The sequence below is a fragment of the Penicillium malachiteum genome, assembly GCF_028827825.1.
Source record: "Penicillium malachiteum strain IBT 17515 chromosome Unknown utg000001l:1.0-8184562.0:1.0-8186909.0, whole genome shotgun sequence".
Taxonomy (NCBI): Eukaryota; Fungi; Ascomycota; class Eurotiomycetes; order Eurotiales; family Aspergillaceae; genus Penicillium; species Penicillium malachiteum.
This window is the reverse complement of record NW_026643094.1, coordinates 2600847-2620115: the sequence shown is the minus strand read 5'-3', so window position 1 is coordinate 2620115 and position 19269 is coordinate 2600847. Positions and strand designations below refer to the sequence as shown.

The 19269-nt window shown below is 47.4% G+C and overlaps 5 protein-coding genes across 5 annotated transcripts; 3 read left to right on the top strand and 2 right to left on the bottom strand.

The window, feature by feature from the left end:
* Nucleotides 1-3667: 3667 nt before the first annotated feature.
* N7483_000973 (Zn(II)2Cys6 transcription factor) lies at nucleotides 3668-6653 on the top strand (the record flags this gene model as incomplete). The annotated part of the gene is made up of 2 exons (XM_057084411.1): nucleotides 3668-4608; nucleotides 4688-6653. 2 exons carry the CDS (start codon nucleotides 3668-3670, stop codon nucleotides 6651-6653), a joined length of 2907 nt encoding a protein of 968 aa, XP_056950560.1.
* Nucleotides 6654-7272: 619 nt separating this feature from the next.
* Nucleotides 7273-8626, bottom strand: N7483_000972 (uncharacterized protein; the record flags this gene model as incomplete). Its single annotated transcript, XM_057084410.1, has 2 exons — nucleotides 7273-8549; nucleotides 8596-8626. 2 exons carry the CDS (start codon nucleotides 8624-8626, stop codon nucleotides 7273-7275), a joined length of 1308 nt encoding a protein of 435 aa, XP_056950559.1.
* Nucleotides 8627-9707: 1081 nt separating this feature from the next.
* On the top strand, nucleotides 9708-12203 carry N7483_000971 (J domain-containing protein; the record flags this gene model as incomplete). Its single annotated transcript, XM_057084409.1, has 4 exons — nucleotides 9708-10208; nucleotides 10285-10626; nucleotides 10682-11989; nucleotides 12054-12203. 4 exons carry the CDS (start codon nucleotides 9708-9710, stop codon nucleotides 12201-12203), a joined length of 2301 nt encoding a protein of 766 aa, XP_056950558.1.
* A 589-nt stretch (nucleotides 12204-12792) lies between these two features.
* On the top strand, nucleotides 12793-14659 carry N7483_000970 (SKIP/SNW domain-containing protein; the record flags this gene model as incomplete). Its single annotated transcript, XM_057084408.1, has 4 exons — nucleotides 12793-12939; nucleotides 13007-13570; nucleotides 13624-14442; nucleotides 14501-14659. The coding sequence occupies 4 exons, from the start codon at nucleotides 12793-12795 to the stop codon at nucleotides 14657-14659; spliced, it is 1689 nt and encodes a 562-aa protein (XP_056950557.1).
* A 966-nt stretch (nucleotides 14660-15625) lies between these two features.
* Nucleotides 15626-18199, bottom strand: abr1 (multicopper oxidase abr1; the record flags this gene model as incomplete). The annotated part of the gene is made up of 3 exons (XM_057084407.1): nucleotides 15626-15677; nucleotides 15728-17814; nucleotides 17864-18199. The coding sequence occupies 3 exons, from the start codon at nucleotides 18197-18199 to the stop codon at nucleotides 15626-15628; spliced, it is 2475 nt and encodes an 824-aa protein (XP_056950556.1).
* Nucleotides 18200-19269: the final 1070 nt, after the last annotated feature.

The following is a 19269-nucleotide window of genomic DNA, read 5'->3' as shown; positions in this document are numbered from 1 at the left end:
GCGGCGGATCCCAAATGACGGCGTGCAGATCAGATCGCCATGCGCTTGAGACATAGTAATACGTGGTCAAGTCCGGAGTACATTACCGTTGGAGTAGGTCAAAGATATAGTGGGGGGTTCAAGTTCAACCTGGGAAGTTGACTTCATGCAGTTGAACAGGTACTACCGACCTTTATTGAAGACCAGGGATCCCAGTGAAAGAGGAGTGATTGATATGTATGAAAATTGAACCTGTCAATTAGTACTTAGTACAATTGATGTAAATGTAACATTGACCACTCGATACATCTTTTTTAAAAGATTCAAAGTTCTTCAACATTTGAAGTACATCTGGAACATCTATCAAGTGTTCTAACCCTTTTCTGGACCTCCCCAATTAAAGATATTAAAGATAGAGAGGATACGAAGTTAAAATATCCTTTTATGGTAATGATGTTCATATCAAAGATCAATCAAGAAAAGATAAACCCCGATGTAAGAACTGGAAAGTTGAAAAAAAAGAGCCGATTTGCAGAGTCTGCACATGCCAGCCTAGGTATTTTTCTCCGAACAAGGTGGATTCTCTTTCCAAAGACTATCCACTGCTTTAAGACCCAATATTCAGCAAATTGCTCAACTGAGGAGCCAAGTCTCGGCTCTGACTCTCGATTCGGACTTAAAACGGCAGACACTAAAAAGAAAAGATTTATTATTATGGAGAAACATCCGAGCTAACCTAACCGAGGGCCCTGCGCAAAAATTGCAAATCGCGTGTCCACTCGGTCCACCCTGCACGACCACGCGATCCAGCGATCTTCCAGAGGCCAAGAAGGCGATAAGCCCTGCGCCCCCCCCTCCCCAAACACTTGGAAAAGGATGTGCCCATCTAGGCATCTAGTCGCTCGCGCCACTGTCGGCCGAAGGATCCTACACAGATGACCCACAATGAGCATATTCGCGGCCCTGCTTCCGGACCCCAAAACAAGCTCCTCATAGACGAAATAGTCACAGATCACTGGGACTTCAAAGAGGGTCAGCCGCGGAAGCGTTTCTTCAGCCGATCGAAAAGATTCTGGCGCGTCGTCGTCAACGGACATACCGTTTTACTCCGTTTCCCTCTGTGGGGGGAAAGAAAGAACTTGAACAAAATGAGATGAAAACAGATCTCGGACATCAAATCCCGAGCATCTCTCCTGATTCATGGGATTTAGCTGGAAATGTCTCTTAAGCATGAGACTGGTCACGAAATATAAATTTTTTTTCATTTTCATTTTTATTTTTATATTATTTATTTTTCACTGAGTTCTCCGTACTCCGGGACTGGTACAAAGAGAGCAAAAAAGCCGATCAACAAGTTCCGAGGTCTGCGCTTTGTCCCGAATGCTTACATCCTTGATCCTGGGAGGATTCATTAATATAGTAAGTAGCTGGAGCACTTGAGTAGCTTACTACTTGCTAACTAGAGAACCACCACCGGGACGAACCCGTCTAGTGGTTTCGGTTAACCCCTTCTTTCTCTCCACTATCCCGTAGTACACCATCTCACACATCAAAGCATGATCATCCCGTCAAGATTCTATGTTTGGATCCTCCCCCATAGGTTTCCACGGCAGTGCATTCTAATTGCCGGTGGATTCGGATCAAGATTACGCCAGCACTTCCTCCATAATTCGGGATCCGATGTCAATAAAAGGCACCACAATAAAAACAAGACCACGAATCGTATATTCTCTAGTGGAACGGTACTGATGGAGGTATCCACTTGGGGTAACGTAGGTGTACAAAGATGACCTCAGTCAATACTTTTTTTTTCTCCGATGGCGCTATAGAATTACTATGACTCTATGAGCCCCCTTCGACCCAATTTCATTCAATTTCGGGCGTTGGCCGTGTGGCGTTCACCAAAGGAGAGCCTCTTGCAGGCATTTCTCTTAAAATGAAAGCAAACGGGGACTAGATCATATTGATTTTCAGTATTCTGAATAGCCTACCTTTTAATATAGTCAACATGAATTTATTTACCCCTTTATCATAGTATTATTTGGAGTTAAAAAGCATTGGAGAATTGGACCTTCACGGACGGGGTCACCCAGAATAGAATAGATCAATTCCACTCTCGTCGATCGGATGGATTTGGGTCGCAAAATAGCTAAATTAAAAATAATCAAAAATTAATAGAAAATAATAGAAATAAAAATAGTGAAAATAATAATAAAAAAAACCTTGGAAAGTATGTTGTATCCCCAAGTACTTTGGTAATTCTCATGTATGGATTACTTTAGGTATCCATACAAACGGTCTCTGTTGGTCCTTTTCTGAAGCATCGTGGTTGAACCCCTCCTTCTCTTCCCTTTTGGTTCTATCTTTGTTATTTGCTCCTTATTTTAGGTGTTATTTCTCTTCATTACCCTTTCTTGGCTGTGAACCTTTTCTCCGAGGGATTTTACGCCCCCGTCTTTGCTGTTTGTATGGGGAGAGGGGGAAAAAGGCCAAGACGTCAACTAAAGAATTCAACGGGGATCAAACCTGCCGGCATCTCACGGAGTCCTTCAATTCTTGCTAGTGTACTCCGTATTGCACTGGACAAGGGCATTGCTTTAGTGTCTCCCCCTACCCAGGGTTCCCTGCACTAACCACTGGCAAGCGACGCACACGACCAGGTTACTTTCCCATAGTCAAGCCCGTGTGCCACCAACGGCTCCTGGATTGAGGAGTCTCGGAATATCTTCAGAACAGCTTTAATTTCATTCCAACCCCGACTTTTTCTTTTATTCTTCTCTAAGACATAAAGGCTTTTCTATCGATTTACTTCTGCCTATGTCGCATTCGCCATTCATTAGTTTTCGGGCGCCCATTGGAGACATTGCAGGCTCAGGCTCGCCTAACCCGGTATATCCCGTGGTTTTGGATCAACACAATTCTGTGATATTGCTTCCTACAAGTGCAGAGATTCTTCATCTTTACCAAATCGACTGAAACTCCACAAATCCTGGAGTAAATTGCTGATTATATATCGACTTTTTTTTTCGCAATTCTCGGTTTATGTAATCCACTGGGATTCCGCGGTATCATGAACAAGTGAACAAGATCATAAAGAGCGACCCATTTACGACATGCGTTTTTAAATTATACTCGATTTCTTCTCGATTCAGTGTCAGGCGTTCAAGGAAAACGGAGTTGACACATCTTGCGATCCACGAATTCGACTTCCTTTATCCGGACTTGACGATTCATTGAACCCACAGCGTTGAAGCAAACGTTTGAGGCATTGGCAGGACCACAATCTACATCCTGAAAGGTTGAGCCATTATCGTGACGATTAGAGTTGTGCATCTATCCACCCTCGACCTGCCGTCCATTATTTTGTCCAGACAATTGGAGGTTACTGGGCTTGATTAGCTCATGGTTAGTTTCTACAAAAGTAACGGCAGTTCACTTGCTAACTCACACTTTGAATAGATATCATACACAACCGTTCTATCGAGGATTTTGGACCCTCGATCAAATAAAAATTGAACAGACGGCTCTGTACTGTCAGGTATATACTGGCGACGCTTTCTTTCTGTGGCTCGAATACTGGGAACAACACAATATCGCTACACTCTACGCTACGTGGCACTGTCAAATCGATGACTATTCGCCTTGGAACTTGATTCACAGTACAACGTTTTTGATCCACACGCCTGTCATGTCAGGCTTTCATGAAGGCTCCTTTGGTCGTATGTTACCCGCCAACGACAGTTCAGCACCCGAGACTACCCCGGAACGCCCAGCTAATAAATCAGAACCTGGGGATGACCCATACAAGCTCCCACCTCCACGTGCACCAGCCAACTCGCAATTCGGAACAGACGCCCTCCTACGGCAACGACAGGATGAAAGTGCAGAATCGGGGAAAGATTCGACATCACTTGAACCTTCCCCTCAACCTCAAAGAAACGAGCAATTGCCTTCTCTCCGACATCTTTTAACGCCTAATGCCGATCCAAACTCCCCTCCTACCTATCACCCACCATTCGCAGATCCAGCAGCCGGTATAGATCATCGTGAATACTCTTATCCGTTCCGTCGACATGAACAGCACAATTTCCCTCAATTGCAGTTTAGTCCCATACCTGGACAAGACAGAGCCAAAGGGCGCTCAGAATCTTTCCCACAGCCCCAGATAAGCACCCTGCCTCCACTCTCGCAGATGGCTTCGCACAGCCCTCGAGACATGAAACACCATTCAGCGACACGAAGCGATCCATTAGCATCATCATTTCAACACAGTCAAATAAATTATCCTAGAACACTATACCACGAAACGTCTCTCGGTGTAGGGGATGCTTCATCTCCTGAGAACGCCAACCGAACCAAGGGCCAGTCGGTGCTTCCGCATGTCATTGACGAACGTTATGTTGAAGGAGAAGGAGTTTGTTATGTCTATGCGGATGGCACACATGTTCCAAAGCTGATTGATGGAGTCCCTGTCAATGCGAATTGGGGAGTGACCAAAGCAGGAAAACCAAGAAAACGACTTGCACAGGCCTGTCTAACCTGCCGGGAAAAGAAGATCAAATGCCATCCAAATCTACCTAAGTGCGATCAATGTCAGAAATCTGGGCGTGAGTGCAGATTTGAGAGTGCGTAAGTTTTTTTCGTCGTGTGTACCAGATTCAGCAAAGCAAGATTTTATAGGTGGAATTGGCACTAACATCTTTTAAAGCCCTCGCGGAACTCGTTCTTCCCTGAGAGGATCACACTCGACAGGACCACTAAGCAATTACGATATGAGAGAAGGCCTTTCTCCCGGTCCACATGTTCCCTCTGACACCTCTCCCTCCCTTTACAATATGCCTCAGGCTTCAGCTAGTGCTACTTCATTACCTGGAACCAGCGGTCATTCGCCCGGTTCGGAAGAGCAACCGACCACTTCAGCCATCGCAGACAACAGGTTCGATTCTATGTTAGATACAGACCGAGCGTATGGATCATCACACATGTACAGAGACCCTCGCTCAGCCAGTTCTGGCGAAGACACTGCTACAAGGTTGGCCGATCTTGAAAATCCTCGACCAGAATATTCCGACATCTTTGGAGAAATTGGAGAGACCAGTGCAGATGATCCACTGGCAGGGTCATGGAGTCTTGATCCATACGAGTACGATGCAGAGGTCACAACTCACTACCTGGAATCATACTTGACATATGTCAACGATGGACTTTATCACATCTTCCCCCATACTCGGTTTGCTTTGTGGGTGAAGTCTTGTCATACCAAGTCTGCCGAAGACAGGATGCTACTCTACGCGATGATGGCCCTGGGAGCCATTTTCTCCGACCGGCCTGACAAAATTGGCGCATTAAAACGATACTCTCGGGTAGCACGTTTCGCTATTCTCAAAAGCCAGCATACACTGACCTTGCAACTTGCCCAGAGCCATTTGATTATGAGCCTTCTGTATTACGCTACAGGATCCTTGGTTGGATTTTGGGACTCGATCGGGGCAGCAGGACGAGCAGTGAGTGGCCTAAGATATAATGTGGAGTCTGGAGGCGTTATCGTGGATCAGAATCAAGCCTGCGACTATGGATTACACCCACAGGCATTAATTGAATGTCGTCGACGGACATATTGGGTTGCTTTTATTCTAGACCGGGTCTCAAGCTTCTTCTCAGCGTCTTCGACGTTCATTCCACCTGAATCAGCATTGATCCGACTTCCATGTCGTGAAGAGATATATGAGGCGCAGCAATACGCAACAGCACCTTATTTCCAACCATTTCTTAACCAAAATTCCGGCGCAGATGATGATCGGTCTTCTCTTAGTTCGATGGCATTTTTGATTCAAATCATGGCACTCTGGGGCGACGTTTCCTTAAATGTGTTCCGTCTCGCACACACTCCATCCGATACCTATGCTCGACTTGCGGAAGAATTTCACTCAATTATCACTGTTCGCACCGAGGAATGGATGAAAAGGCTCCCTGAGGAGCTGACATTCTCTGTGATCAATTTAGAACGAGCTATTTTTACCAAGAAGGCCGACACCTTCATCTCGATTCACATGCTCTACCACGCTACCTTGATGAAAGTTTACAGATATGCCCGATACTCCAATTTGAGGTCTGACATCCTCGTTCAATACATCCATCGAGCTCGATACCATGCAGTGGGAACACTGAGAGCTATTATGGGAAGTATGCCATACCTCGACATTGTGCAAACCTCTCGATTTAGCAACGATATCCCCGGGATTAATGGCACACTTCTCAGTCCACTTTTGGGCTACCTGATTCTATCTGCCGTGGACGTTCTCAGCGCAGCTGGATTGATCGAAGAACTCCCCGACTGTGTACCTTTACTCAAGGGTGCTCTCAGGGTAGTTAAAGTCCTTGGTCGCCATTGGGATAGCTCTGTGAGCTTAGCAAATCTGATGCAGAGACGACTGGACATCCTGACTGATTGTATGAACGATCGAGTTCGAACTCAGGACAAAACTGGCTTCATTTTAGTCGGGTCTTCACTCGAAAGCAAAGTCCATGCTAGTTCCTCTGCCTCCCATCCTCCCGGTGCTCTTGAAGAGGACTTGTTTTTCGGCTCGATGCCAAAAGAAATGCTCCTGAATGGCATGCGCGTTGACGATATCGCCATTGCCGAGCAGAGAATCATTTGGCTGAAGGACGTTTAAAAATCTTTTTCCATTCCTCGTTTTCCCTTTTCTACAAGCAAAGCGTTTTCCTCTCTTCTTCTCCCCCTTTCTTTTTCAATGTGGTGGCAATTTGAACTTTCTTCATTCTGTGAGCGTTATAGAAGAGATCCTGTCCCATTTGCATTCTTCACAACCTTGAACACATTTGTCATGAAAAAGGTGCCAAGCTGTGCTTCGGTATCCATCTACTATTCTTGCTTGTCTTTACTTATGACGTGATGGTATCTATGTTAGACTGCTTGATCTGTGCCAAGCTTGCTGTCTTCAAGCCTGAACATGGTCTGGTCTATATGATCACAAATCTTTCTGGCTTGTATCTTTCCGGCGATTATTTGCCTTTTCCAGACTCCCTTACTACTTTGTACATGTATATTAAAAAGTCAAGACGACAAGTCGGGTCCGGAGGTTGGGATATCTTCTCAAAATTCACATATATCTTCAGAGACATCTTCATCCTTCCCAGTGATGTAAATTCGTGTTCAAGTCTTCAAGAACTATTACTAGTAATTTTGAGCATTTCGAATTCAAGTCTGTGTCTTCAATTTCGCCTGAGGTATTAAGTTTGAAGCTCCATTAAGAATATAGCTATCTTTCTTTTTCAATTCTCCCCTTCAATCCAATCATTAGCATCATAACGCCTTATCCAAGCAATCTCCCCCTTGCACGGATCCATGATGGCGGCATAATGAGTAGTTTCATTCACAACCGGGAATGTCGTAAGCCATTTAACCAACGTAGTTTTCGTAATAGCAACATCAGAATCATCATCCGGATTCAGAAGGATGATTCGTTTTGCCTCAGCCTCCGCCTTCAGTTCCTCATCTTCTCTCTTTTTCCTCCAGCGCACCGAAGACCTTGACCCCGATGACTCGACATGAGGCCGGATCTCAATTTTCGCAGAGATCCTATTATTTCTCGATTCATTTCGTTCCTGGACTTCATTGTCCCATTTTTCTTTAATACAATCACGGCGCTCGTTGCTGTCTTCAATCAAATCCTCCATCGCTTGTCCGTCGGATGAAACAAGTGATAGACCTCGATGGTTCTGTCTTTTTGTTTGTGCCACTTCCTCCGGTGATGCTGAGTTAGGTCCCTGGTCATGATTTGTCGTGACAATAAATGACGATGAGGACCGCACGACTGCAGTCCTATGGTCTTTCTCCATAGTTACTGTTTTTGACTCGTCTGAGAAGATAAGGTACGCTGCTGTGGTAGGGGTCCCAGGTACATTTTTCGCGATATCCTCCAAAGTCGAATATGGTGAACTCTGATTATTGGTGTCACTTGGAGGCAGAATATATTGTCTGAGAAGCGAGGAAATGGACTGTCGTAACCCCAGAAGCACACAGAGGTGATTGGCGTAGAATGTAAAATTCCGCGTCGTGTCATGAACAGGTCTGAAATTGAGTGAGGCACTTAGGTTTTTTCTCACACCCGTGAGAACACCCACAAAACCCACGTAGGTGATACTCGTAGCGAGGACCTTCTCTCGGTCAGAATCTCGAATAAATTCCAGTTGAACGATCAAGTCGCGCAGTGGATCCATTCCCCAGTCCAGTGTTCGGAAGTGAAGCATCTTAGTCTGAGATGAGCTTGATTTGACTCTAGCACCACCGCTTGTACAACCCATAAGTAGATCAAGGACTGTATTGAGACAAATGAGAAGATACATGTCGATATCGGTGGTCTTGCTAATTCCGCGCAGTTCCTCAGTTTCTTCACGCGTATGGAGTCTGTGTAGACAAAGCCATGCTAATTTGTGAATGAGCTGGACTGGGATCTTGGAAGAAAGCGATTTCACCAAGTCGTCAAACATTCCCCGTAGGGCGCGCATCCGGTCGCGGTACAATGCTGCCAAGCTGACATATCGTTCGGCTGGAGGGAGTGAAAGATTGATTCTGAAGATGGGGGGGTTTCTCACCCAAGTGGCTGAGATCAGAAGAGTCTTCCATGCTGGCTTTTGTGTTTTTAGTAATATGTTAGAGACTTGGACTGTGTTTGGATCCGGGGGGTTTAACCTTTAGAAGGTTGCCTAGAAAGCGGGGATGAGGCTCTGCTGTTTATTCCCCACTATGTACTCCAGGGCTAGTATCATGCTCGTACAGCATTCATCCCAATTTTGGGAAGATCGTCAAGGTAATCAATCTAACATTTGAAAGATTTAGTTTATTACAGAATAGATAACTCACCTGGGCAAGTAAATTTTACATTATCTAATAGTATGCTGCATGATGCACGGGCTATCCGAGTCACTCGTCTGCCACTTGGGCAACTTGAAACAACTGACCCATTTTATAGCTTTAGTGAAGAAGAAAAACCCAGATTCAATAGACTTGAGCTCAACTTAAAATTCAACTGCCATCATGATGGTATGGAAGAGATTATTATGATCTCAGCTCAATATCAATAGATTTTTATGGCTAGCGCAATCCTCCAGCTTCAAAATTTCGGAGGCTGTTCACGTTACTACTAGTAGAGGTTAACTGGAGTAATGCTGGGCAGTCAAAGGTAGTAAAGACCCTCTTTGAAGGATTCATCATGATATTCGAATGTTTGTTCTGCAGTATTAGGAACTATGTACTATTATAATCCTCTATTCAGAATCTAGAATTCTAAAATGCCCGGGTGCCAGTGCCGGTTTATTTCAGGTTAGTTAAGAAGGCGTCAAAATATTTCAAATGTTCCTTACATATGCATTTGATTTCCCGGGCAGATCCTTACATCTAACCTTACTATTGAAGGCTATGTGAAAATACCACCAATGCAAGTGCTAACTTCATAAGCATACTAACTAACAAGGAGTCATCACCCTTTACCTGCAACCTTGGAATGGATGCCAGTATACGGGCGGTATTAAAGGCGGCGAACGTAATCTGCCGGTATAAAGCCTGCGGGGCCTGCGGAGACCGGAGAGTTTCTCCGATGGAATTTCGATCTGTGTCGTACCACTGCCCTTCCTTCAAGATCGGAGATCATGGAGCTTTGTCGCACCTGAAGTTCTAAACATTTAAAACAAGAAGGTAGTGAGTGGCGATGGCCTCGTTCGATCAGACCGCTGCAACAGCGGCTCAAAACTTGGGCGCGAAGGTGGAAGATGACGCACTCGACGCGAACTACAACATGATTGTAGACAACTACCCCGAAGGGCTCGATTACTATGCCCTACTTGGCCTTTCACAGAAACCACCTCCGACCGAAGCTGAAATTCGCTCTGTTTATCGCAATCTTTCGCTAAGCTTCCACCCGGATAAACAACCACCCCATCTTCGGGAGGCTGCCCAGAAGCACTTCACTCGGATACAGGAGGCCTACGATGCTCTGATTGACCCTCAAAAGCGCATAGTGTATGATATGCTGGGAGCAGAGGGGGTCAAGCAAGAATGGGGCCACCGAGGTGCGATGGGTACGGCTGGGGAGGCGGAGAAACAGGAGGTCGGCGTTAAGACGATGTCGCCGGATGAGTTTCGGCAATGGTTCTTGAAGACAATGAAGAAGAGGGAGCGGAAAGCCGTGCAGAGCTTGGTGGAATCTAGTGTGGGTTTCGATTCCTCGAAATAATCATTATTCCAAGAGCAATTCTTTTTACTAACATGTCATTTCTATGCCACAGGGGACTATCACACTTGGAGTTAATGCAGAGGACATTATTCAAGTGGACGGAGACGATGTGACCTTTGGGATCCCATCACCGAAAATCACCACGTTTGGCGCATCATATGAGTTTAAGGCTCCGTTGCCCTTGCCTGAATTTTTGTCCAGAAAGGACGAGAATGAGGATGATGAAAGCGAGGCTCAAGATCAAGACCAGCCTGCAGGGCTTAATGAGTTAGAGGAAACTGAGGATCCAGTCTATGTGACCATCAATGCTGGTATTAATGGTGGGTTGGCTCGTCAGAAACGGACTTACCTAGTTACCTACGAGGGCCGCGAAGATGAGGAGGTTGCGGTAAAAGTGAGTTTTCGAACACAGTCTATCTCTCAGCAATTCTCACTAACACAATTTCCAGGTCGATGGTCCGCGTCTTCTGGTCAGTAACGAGATGCAGCTTGGAGCCACCATTGCCCCGAATTTCAGGGCACTGGCAGGCAGAAAGGGAATATTGAGCTGGCGACCATTTACCTTTCTTCAAGACTCAACAGTCCTGGTGGAGGGTGTTGTTCTTCCGGAAAGGCTTGTGAAGACAACAATCGCTCGTTCAATTCAGCCAATCTCTGGCATCAAGCCATTCTCAGTTACAGCCAGCAGCATTATAAAGTACCCCCTACTTGAGGCACCTCCTTCATTCGAAATCCAAGCATCGAAAGAAATAGCACCTTCTAAAGTAGCATTCTTTTCATGGTCAAGTGGCTCTTGGCAGTGGCCTGACCTGTTGCTTGACCGTTTCAGTTCTCTTGGGATGTATCCTAATACCATGTACGCCTCAGAGGATGAACTAAGTGGTTTCCAGATTGGTCTCCTCTCGCTACCGAAGACTCGAGTTAAAGATACCATCGGTGATGGTGATGAAGATGACGATGACGAGCTAGCACAAATCTCGCGAAAGGAGAGGAATATTGATCGAGCCCGCGAGTCATGGGTCACCCAGCTACAGGTTTCTCCCGGCGGAGGCGGCCTCGTGCTGAAATATGAGCGAAACTTGTTTTCCGGCAAGCCCAGTGACGACCCTGTGAGGTCTGAATGGAGTGGTGTGGGTTACTTTCCCATGAAGAAGATGGAAGGAGCCCGTGCTGTAAGGCTCGCAATTACCACAGTCCTCGCTCCGGACCTTTCAGTTAGTTGGACAGTACAGGGAACTAGACGGGTTAGTGAATATACCAAACTCGGGCTCGCTATTGGCATTGCTCACAAGGGTATTCACATGTCTGTCTCATGGGAGCGACTAGGTCAGGGTATTAATATTCCTGTCATCCTCTGCCCTGCGCGGCAGGCTACTCACGAAGCTGCAATGTTGGCTACCGTTGTTCCATGGCTGGCATACTGTGCAGTTGAATTTGGCTATATTCGACCAAGGGATCGAAAGAAGAGACGACAAGCGGCGGCTCGTCGCCATAATGAACTGAAGAAACTCATTCCCAAGAAAAGAGCAGAGAGCCAGCAAGCCATTGAACTCATGGCTGATCAAGTGCTAAGACGTCAAACTCGGGAAGAAGCGCAAGACGGCTTGGTTATCACCAAGGCTGAATATGGATATGTTCCGGGCACGAGCAAAAAACTACTGTCCAAATTCCCCGATCCTCGACTCGTCGATGTAACTATTCCGGTTGCCGCGCTGGTTGATCGCAGCCAACTGGTGATACCTGAAAATACAATTAAAGTAAGTTCTCATGCTACTGACCCTTGATGCCCAGCGTTGAATGAGGCTCACATGAATATTCCAGTTCCAAATTATTGGATTCCATGATCCTGCGCCCCTATTGCCCAAACGATTGAAGATATGGTACACATTCCAGGGCCGCGAACATTTTATAGATGTTGGTGATAAGGAGGGTTTTTCTTGCCCCATGCGCGCACACTTGGTATCCTCTTAAGTGTGTGAGTCTATATCTCTCCATCGGGATAAGTCTTGAACAGCTGAAGCCTTTCCTGTGTATTTTTATTCCATGTTTCAGGTTAATTTGAAGATAATCGCCACATACCATTTTCTCCTCCAATACTACAACTTGAATGCCAGTGTTTCAGATCGATTCTAGGCTATTCAAATATTCATATACCAAAGCTCTGCAGCTCTCGTTCAAGTTGATGCCGAATTCATGGATTAGTATTCACATGAGCATTTCGGCTTTGTTTGTTATATTTGGGTCTTCAAATGAACATTCTCATACCTGGATGGTTCTCAACTAGTACTAGTAGATTTTTCTAGAGATTTTGGACTATAAAGATATTTTATTATCTTCAAGCTGTGCACTTATGCCTGAAATTCAAATAATATTGAAATCTATCAAAATAAGAAATGGTTCCAAGGTTATTTTATTGCTGACGTCAACTGGTTGGCTTGTTATAGGGTGAGCCAAAAGTACCTCTTGCGCAGTGCCGCAAAAGCCTAGCACTTCACCTCGAGATCCTTAACTCACCCAACCACTTGACTTGACAGCTTTCGCTTCATTTTCAAGTGTAATCATGGCTTCTCTCGCATCGGGGCTTTTCAAGTCCCTCCCCAAGCCCAAATACACTGGCGAGGAAGAAGAGTTGCCCCAGCATGCACAACCCCGTGGTCCGCGTGTGGTGGGCGCCGACCAGCTTGACGAGACTCAAGTAGTCCTACGGGTACCGAACCACCCTTCTTGAAAGCTTTCGCTCTACGGGACTGTACTGACGCATGGTTTCTTAATAGAGAACTGGTCCTCCGCCATATGGCAACCGCGCAGGATGGCGCCCTCGAGCTCCCGAAGATTTTGGCGACGGCGGTGCTTTCCCGGAGATTTTAGTGGCGCAATACCCCCTCGACATGGGACGAAAGGGCACTTCCTCGACATCAAATGCGCTCGCGGTGCAGGTCGACGCCGAGGGCAAGGTTAAGTACGATGCGATCGCTCGGCGGGGACATGGAGACAACCGCATCGTCCATGCCTCATTCAAGGATTTGATCCCGTTACGCCAGCGGGTAGACATGGGAGAAATTTCCCTTGATCGACCCTCCGAGGAAGAAGTTCAGGCACAGATGGAGAAAACCAAGACTGCTCTGGCCAGCTTGGTGGACGGAGCTGTATCTGCACAGAAGCCAAAGAACGTGAAGGGCGGAAGCAGAGCCGAGCCAACATTCGTTCGATACACACCAGCAAACCAGATGGGCGATAATAATAAGAAGAACGATCGGATTATGAAGATTGTCGAACGGCAACAGGATCCTATGGAGCCTCCCAAGTTCAAGCACAAGAAGATTCCCCGTGGCCCCCCCGTCGCCTCCTCCTCCAGTTATGCATTCGCCGCCTCGAAAACTTACTGCGGAAGACCAAGAAGCCTGGCGAATCCCCCCCACCCGTGTCGAATTGGAAGAACCCCAAGGGATATACTGTTCCCCTGGACAAGCGTTTGGCAGCAGATGGCCGTGGATTACAAGATGTGTCTATTAATGACAAGTTCGCTCAGTTTGCTGAGGCTCTATTTACAGCCGATCGTCACGCACGTGAGGAGGTGCAACTGCGCGCCCAGATGCAACAAAAGCTGGCAGAGAAGGAGAAGGCTCAGAAGGAGGAGCACCTCCGACAGTTGGCACAGAAGGCACGCGAGGAGCGTGCTGGACCCAGCCGACGCGCAGATTCCCGACCCCGCTCTCGCTCTCGCAGTGCCAGCCGCAGTGTTTCCCCTTACTCTTCAAGGTCCGGTACCCCGAGTGAGGATGGCGAGGCAGCTCGAGAGCGTGAGCGCGAGCGTCGTGAACGCCGACAGGAGAATGAGCGACAGCTTCGTCAATCCCGTATGGGTACGGAGCGTCGGATCCAGACGATGGCACGCGAGCAGAACCGTGATATCTCTGAGAAGGTGGCTCTCGGATTAGCCAAGCCAACACAGAGCTCTGAATCCATGTGGGATTCGCGTCTCTTCAACCAGACCAGTGGTATGAGCTCTGGCTTCAACGAAGACAACCACTACGATAAGCCGCTATTCGCTGCGCAGGATGCCATCAACAGTATCTACCGTCCTCGGGCCCAGGCCGATGCGGACAACGAAGATGCGGGCGAAGGCGAGATGAGCAAGATTCAAAAGACGAGCCGGTTTGAGGTTTTGGGTCGGGCTAAGGAAGGTTTCCGTGGTGCTGCTGACGCTGAGGTAAGTTTGAAAACGGTAACCTTTCCCAGGTTCATAGCTAATTGGTGTGATTTAACAGGAACGTCAAGGTCCTGTCCAATTCGAAAAGGACACCGCGGATCCTTTTGGAATTGATAGTATGATTGCCGATGTGACTACAGGTCAGAAGCGCTACGGTATTCAAGAGGCTGACAAGGACGACCGCGGATCTAAGCGCGCCCGTGTGGATGACGACTAAAATGCCCGATTCTCGATTTTGTTTGTATTATTGTGCATTATACGACTTTCTATTTGTGGGCCCCTTGAGGGCGTGGACAGGGCAATGGGTTGTCTTTGTGCATTGCGGGCGTTCGGCGATATGATCTACACCCAATTTTCTTTATTTTCTGTTCTCAGACACTCAAAAATTAAAGCGACCTCACCGAGAGTTCTGGTTTTTGGCCTTTCAATTAGGTCCTGGCGTGGATTTTCCAGGCTGCCAATTACAATATAACCCAAACTTATACAGTTTCACTTGCGATCCATATCTGCGTAGGAGATAGACTTCTTTTACCACTTGGATTCCTGCACTTTTACTCACCACCTGTCATGATTCCCGAGGAGTGCCTACAGCCTGAGCTTATCCCTAGGGCTACCAGCTGCCTATATCCAACAATATAACAGCTAACCCTCCCTTCCAGGCGACCCCTGACCCCCAGCTGATCCTGTAGGTAACCCCGTAGGTACCTACATGCAAAGAAGGGTCGGTCACCAATTACCTGTAGACTCTACTGACTGAGTACTCAAGTATGTGAACCTTGATATAAGGTGTCCATTGAACCGCGCTTCAGGGCTGCCCATGATACGTCTCGGGGTCGTTGCCCACCATAGTATACATGCTAACACAAAGAAAGTCCAAATGAACTAGAATCAATAGATAAAGAAGAGAAGTATAACAATGCGTAGTTTGATGATTTGAAGAAGCTAGTAGGAAGATTGGACGGCATTGTGTGCATCCAGGTGAAGTAATAAAATATTGGAATCGGCAAGATGAGACTAAATGCTCATTACATGACTTGGGACTCAATAGATCCTTTAATGAATGAGACTGACTTGCTTGCCTGTAAAGTCAGCAGACCAGCATTAGAATTAAAAACTACATGTCAATGGGAAATGAACGACACGAAAGCTTATATACAAGCCCTTCACAAGAACAAGGCTTCATCTAGTTTTTGTATTGACCCCAGTATTGAAAGTCCTTTGGAAGGTCGTTGGGACTAAATAAATGGTTAGAAAGGAGTATGCAGTGAGAGATAAGTGAGCTTACCCAGAATCAGGAGCAGGGTGGATAACGTGTCCACCCTCCTTAACATACTCATGGTTGACGTGAGGGTTGGGCCAGAGGCCCTTGGTATCATCTGTGTGGGCAACGACAGGCTCACCGTCGGGACCATCAGGAGACTGAGCGTCAGACTGGTCGTTGTGGGGGTTGGGCCACGGGCCCTTAGTGTCCTCTGAATGACCGTAGGTAGGGGGAGGACCATCTTTACCGTCACCAATCTGACCGTGACTTTCATCCACATGAGGCTGAGGCCAAGGACCCTTAGAGTCGTGCTCATGAGCGTAGATAGGCTCATCGTGAGGGGGAGGGTAGACTGGTATAATCTCAACAGGCTCGGGAACAGGGTACTCAGGAATTGCCTGAGGAGGAGTTTCCGGTGCAGGATACTCGGGAGTAACTTGTAGAGATGGGGCTGGGGCTTGTGGAGCAGGTTCCTGAGGAGCTGGAGCCTGAGGAGCCGGAGCTTGGGGTGGAGGAGCTTGAGGTGCAGGATCGTGCGGCGCAGCTGGTTCCTGAGGTGCTGGAGCCTGGGGAGCTGGCTGTTTTGGCAGTGGGCCATGAGGATGAGTAGGCTTGGGAGCTGGTGTCTCCTCAGGAGCCGGGGGTGCCTCTGGAACAGGAGTCTCTGTATGCGTAGGCTTAGCAGCAGGTGGTGGTGGTGGGGCAGTTTGCTGTTCGGGCGCTGGAAGCTTGGAACTGGTTGGCCTGGGAGCTGCCGGTTGCGTAGAGGGTGCAGGCTCTCCAACCTCAGGATAAAGAGCACCGTGATCCTCGGTCGGGACCTGATCGTTTGCACCTGTCAAGTCCAATCCCTTCTTGCCAGCGGCATTACCATGGGTCGGGTTGGGATACGCATTGCAGACGTCGTAGTGACTCTTAGGAGGAGGACTCTCCGACTGAGGGAATGTCTCAGGTGCTTCGATAATAGTCGCGGTCAAGCCTGCCTCCACGTGCCACTCGATGTGACAGTGCAGCAGCCACACACCAGGGTTATCGGCACGGAAGCGGATAACCACATGTCCGTGATTCTGGACCATGATTGTATCACGGCGGATAGGAGTCGATGAGACATTCTTGTAATACTGACCGGTGAAGTAGCCTCCGCCGAGCTGTGATCTTTGAAGAACCTGGAATTCGTGTCCGTGAAGATGCCATGGGTGTAAATCGTCGTGGTGGTTGTTGATAACAATTTCAACAACTTCACCATGCTTCAAGATGAAAGGATTTACATCACCATATACAGCCGGGTTGGATGCAAACTCCGAGCCAACAGTATTGGCGGTATAAAGAGTTGGCACATCTTGAGGAATGTAGGTGTTGTTGTTGATAGTGAATCGGGGCACTCCATTGATTACAGCGGATCCAGTATCGAGGATAATCTGGTGGTTGACAGGTTCAAGCAAAGGCTGGTGGTCGGCAGGAACAAAATCAACATCATCCACGAAGTCAAACTCGTAGAGAACGGGAGGCGGTGGCAAGGGCTTTGTCTCATCGTATACCAGCCAAGCAGTCGCATTAGGGTTGTAGCCCGCAGGAATTGAACGGTTCTCGTAGACGAACATCATGTTGATATCCATTGTATCCCAGATCGCGAAGTTCTGGCTGGCATCAGGCTTGGTATGGATAAGAACACTGGTACGCTGCCCGGTTGCAATACGCAGCAACTTGTCACCGACAGGATAGGGCTCAGTATAAATACCATCCACTTCGACAACAGTCATCTCATGGCCATCGAAAGTCCATGTGTGACCAGGCCAATTACCAACACAAATGATGTGAACCAAGTACGTCTTATTCGGCTCAACCTTGATCTTAGTGTCGGTTGAATCGTTAATCAGCGCTGAGTTCGGAACCGGCTCACGTCCACCGAAGGCTTCCTGGTCTTCTTGTGACTGGTACTGTGCAAGCAGATCCGGCATCTGGTCGTGGTACCAATCACTGAGCGTGATTGTGAACTCATCGTCATATTCAAATGGAGGGTTAGGATCATGTACAATCAATGGACCGCGGAACCCATCTGGGTATTGTCCCATAGTGTGTGAGTGATACCAGTACGTTCCAGTTTGGTTGATCTATACTATGTTAATTTAAGACATCTCGTCGTATGCACAATCAACTTACTTGGAAATTGTACTGCATATGTTGACCTGGAGCAATTGGGCACTGGGTGACACCGGTTGAACCATCCATCACTCCAGTACCGTTTTGATGCATACCATGCCAGTGAACACCAGTAGACTCATTACCCAAGCCATTGTAAACGTCTACAATCAGACGATCTCCCACGTCCACATCGATTTGAGGGCATGGCCATTCACCATTGATACCAATCACCGGACGCTCAAACCCATCAGGGGAAGCATTAACCCAAGTGACGTTCCAGTCGAGGTAAACATCTTTCGCCGCTGCAAGCTTTGCGGCCCAACTAGCTACCAGGAGCAGATTGAATTTGGCCATCGCAGTCGTTGAGCGAATGACTATCGAACTGCAATTGAAGGGATAATTAAATCCTCCGAATTGGCAAGTCGATTGATGTACCGCAGGCCGAAGAATAGAAATTAAAAACGAGAAAAAGCAAAGATGTCGACAAAAAGAAGGAAAGTCGGCGAAAATTGGCGACGGTGTTGGTCGAAAGGTCTACTCACGAAAGCAATGGATTTCAGCTTCCTTTAACAATGCTTGATCGATCTGCAACTAGGGAGCAATGTTGTCTCCTTGGTCAATACCATGTTTTGTTGCAATGCTAATTTCTCCCTCGTCATTCAAGGATCAGAAAAACAAAGCCCTGGACGAACTCATGAAGGGCCTCTCAGGCGCCCAAGCTTGGTCTTTTTTCTCCCCTCAGGCATTCCAGCAATGGGTCTCCGCTGCAAGCATGTAGATGAATCACCAAAAGTGGTGTTGCGCCGGGTCCCGTGCGTAAGGGGTCACATACCACGCCAGACCACCTTGGTTATTTGTAAACACAAGCTCACATAGATCTCAATTGGAAGAAATGTCTGTTTGAGCTTTCGATATCTTCTGGAACCTGTATTCTGATCAGGTATTTTGGATCATGCCATTGGCCTGTGGATTGTTGTTGGTTAATTACGTAGAGCATGACTGGATGGTGGCCCGATGGCTTCCATGTCTGAGCCAACAGCAATTCGTGCATCATTTTTCCTTTTCTCCACTCTCTCATCTTCCCTAATGGCATGTCACATTAAGGCGTATGTTCATAGACAGCTAGTCAGTCCACTGGCGAAGACTGAAAACTGAAAACTCGACCAAATGACCCTTGTTCTGCCTTGTTCTGTTGTTCTAGGCACGTCGTATCAGCGGAAAGCCACTTCCAGCCATGGCTCCACCCAAACCAGGGTATGACTGTGCTTATCGTAGATCGCCGAGTCCTTGAGGCCACCAACCGTAGTCAAGAGCTTCCTATCAAGAGTGAAGCGGGGCACTAGAAGTTTGTGACCCGGTTGGCGTCGGGAGAGATAGGACGGGGTATTTGCATCTGGATATAGAATCCCTTCTCCACTGTTAGT